Source organism: Alligator sinensis, unplaced genomic scaffold (assembly GCF_000455745.1).
Source record: "Alligator sinensis unplaced genomic scaffold, ASM45574v1 scaffold1302_1, whole genome shotgun sequence".
NCBI classification, from domain to species: Eukaryota; Metazoa; Chordata; order Crocodylia; family Alligatoridae; genus Alligator; species Alligator sinensis.
In genome coordinates this window covers 705,178-707,573 of record NW_005842612.1, presented here as the reverse complement: position 1 = coordinate 707,573, position 2,396 = coordinate 705,178, and the positions used below count along the sequence as shown (strand labels likewise).

The following is a 2,396-nucleotide window of genomic DNA, read 5'->3' as shown; positions in this document are numbered from 1 at the left end:
GGGTTGGGGGATTCATGTGATCGGGAGGCGGGGCGGGAGCACGTGGTTCCTCCTCGGAAGTGGCGGCGGCCTAGGGCAGCAGCGTGGGGGTGGCATGGGCGCCCCCGGGGGGAAAATCAACCGGCCTCGCACGGTGACAGAGTCTTGGGGGCTCCCCCTCGTCCCCTTCCCATGGTGCCCTTCACTCCCTGGGTGGGGGGGCTTCTCTTGGGAGGGGCCTTATCCCTCAGGGGCTCCCATGATCCTCCCCGCAGGCTCCCCTTTCTGTTTTGCCCTTGGGGGGCCCCGGCTCTTCTGAGACCCTCCTCCGTCCTGGGACCCAGCCCCACAATACGGCAGGGAGCGAGGGGGGCGGTGTCGGACCCCCCACGCCTCCCCTCTGCTGCAGGACCCTCCCCCATGCCTGCAGCTCCCCCAAGGGGACACCCTGCTCCCAGCCCATCACCCCCCTCCCCTGGGCTGCAGGGACCCGGCGCTCAGCTGCGGGGGGTGAATGGAAAGGTTTTTCTTCTCCCCGCAGGACCTGAAGAAGAAGCTCTTCAAGAGGCGCCGGGTGCTGAGCCGCGAGAAGAGGAAGCGGCGCCGGATTGTGGGGGCAGTGGTGGACGAGGGGCTGATCACCGTGCACCACCTCAAGAAGCGATCGTGAGTCTCCCCGAGAGCCCTGGCTGTGGCCCCGGCGGGGGAGGCGTCAGGCTGTCCTTGGCCTAGCAGCCCCCCGGGACCTTCTCCTTGCGGCTCCTGAGTTGTCTTCCCTGGAGCTGGAGGGGCAGGCTGGTTTGGGTCTAGGAGGAGGAGGAGGCTGGGAGTCGGGACGCCTGGGTTCCTGGGCGGGGGCGGGCTAGAGTGTGGGATGCGGTCTGGAGGGTCAGGCTGCCTGGCTCTTGCACCAGCTCTGGGAGGAGAATACAGTGCTCCGCCCCGAGGTGCAGCGCCTCCTTCCGCGGTGCTGGTGCCTGGGAGGCAGTGAGCGCCGTGGGGAGTGACACGGCTCTGGGTCTCGCACCCCGCCGGCAGGTCCAGCTCCCGCGCCAACATCACTCTGTCGGGGAAGAAGCGCAACAAGCTCCTGAAGCAGCTTCGTCACACCGCCAAGGAGAAGGCCACCATGCAAGGTATTTCCATCCCAGCTGCTGCCTGGGGAGGGGCGTGGGGGCAGGCCCTGAATCAAGGCCTCCAGCTCGCCATAGCTGCTGGCTTCAAACAGGAGCCCAGAGGGAAGCCTTCCCGTGGTCTGTCGGCTTCTCTGGAGTCTCCAATGGGAGCTGCCGATTCAGTTGGAAGCAACACAGTATGCTTGGAGGGGTCCCCATTGTGGCGCTGGGGGGAGGGGAAGCACTGCCCTGCCCTGCCCTGCCCTGCCCAGGAGCTCCCCACCCCGGTGGCTGGGCACCTGTTGGAGGCCCAGGGATGGAAAGCTGCCTGTGGGCATGGGGTCCAGCCCCCACCTGCTCCTTCTGGTCGGGCTGGGCCCTGAGTTCAGTTCCTGTTCTTCCTTGAGGGACATCTCTGGAGTTTTCTTGTCTCTGGGCTCACCTGCCTGAGGGAGAGGCCACCCCTTCCTTCCTCCCACCCTGCAGGTGGGGGCCGTCAGTGCGTGCATTGCCTGGCCGGATGGGGAGGGAGGGAGAAGGGTGTATCTGGGTTAGGGTCCTGCTGTGGGGCACAAGCTCCACATACTCCCCTCAAGCATCTGCTGATTTTTCCTTCTCTGCACCAGTTGATGCTGCTGCAAAGCCGGAGGGAACGACGGCGCGATCCGGGAGGAGACGGAAGCCGCCAGGCTCCCAGGATGTGGAGATGAAGGATGCGGGGGCCGAGCTGGACGCGGAGAACTGAACCCTCTGGGAGGCTGGAGGCAGCTCTGCCAGCTGTGGCGGGGCCTGTGCCCGGGGACTTGGTGGCCCAGTTTCGCTGCCGGCAGGTGGGAGCCGCCATCCTGCTCCCTGGCTCTGACTGGGTTGATTCTCTCCTGGACTCTTTGGAGCAAGTGGGTGCTTCTCGGCTATTTCCTGCTGGAGTCGCTTTCCCAGCACTGGAGGAAGCGGCTGGCGGGCTTTGCCGTGAGGCGGACGAGGCTGCTGTGAAATAAATGAAGCCAAGAGCTCCATGTGACAGCGATGTTGTTGGTTGTCTGCGCTGGAGGGGGTCTTCCTTGGGGCTCAGTAGTATGTTCTTCCTCAGCGACGCAGGCAGAGGGGGTTCTGCTGGGGGTTGGAAGTACCCCCGTGTCTGGGGGAGCCAGCTCGGCTGCTTTGGTCCTGGGTGACGCCAGTGCCACTGCTGTGTGTCTGCTTCTGGGGCCTAATCGCAAGTACTGGCCTAGACCACCTCCGCCGCGCTACGTGGCCCTCGGTAGGGGCCGAGGGGCTGCACCAGGGTGCGGAGGGGGCGCT

General features: G+C 65.7%; 1 protein-coding gene and 1 non-coding gene across 3 annotated transcripts; both read left to right on the top strand.

Annotated features, from left to right (window-relative positions):
- Positions 1-6: 6 nt before the first annotated feature.
- CUNH11orf98 (chromosome unknown C11orf98 homolog) lies at positions 7-2,121 on the top strand. Of its 2 annotated transcripts, XM_014524467.2 has the most exons (5): positions 7-133; positions 521-645; positions 1,018-1,115; positions 1,502-1,580; positions 1,721-2,121. In XM_014524467.2, exons 1-5 carry the CDS (start codon positions 95-97, stop codon positions 1,722-1,724), a joined length of 345 nt encoding a protein of 114 aa, XP_014379953.1. In that variant the 5' UTR covers positions 7-94; the 3' UTR covers positions 1,725-2,121. The 2 variants fall into 2 exon arrangements, with proteins under 2 accessions (XP_014379953.1, XP_014379952.1); XM_014524466.2 differs by lacking the exon at positions 1,502-1,580.
- On the top strand, positions 1,157-1,292 carry LOC112551825. Its single transcript, XR_003096129.1, has one exon. It is a non-coding gene; the product is annotated as a small nucleolar RNA SNORA2/SNORA34 family (small nucleolar RNA).
- Positions 2,122-2,396: the final 275 nt, after the last annotated feature.

Bases quoted from the DNA above. Each gene is read 5' to 3' on its own strand.
- CUNH11orf98 (XM_014524466.2), top strand. From the start codon at position 95: ATGGGCGCCCCCGGGGGGAAAATCAACCGGCCTCGCACG. The intron at 134-520 runs GTGACAGAGTCT...TTCTCCCCGCAG, and splicing joins AAATCAACCGGCCTCGCACG to GACCTGAAGAAGAAGCTCTT. The intron at 646-1,017 runs GTGAGTCTCCCC...CCCCGCCGGCAG, and splicing joins CACCACCTCAAGAAGCGATC to GTCCAGCTCCCGCGCCAACA.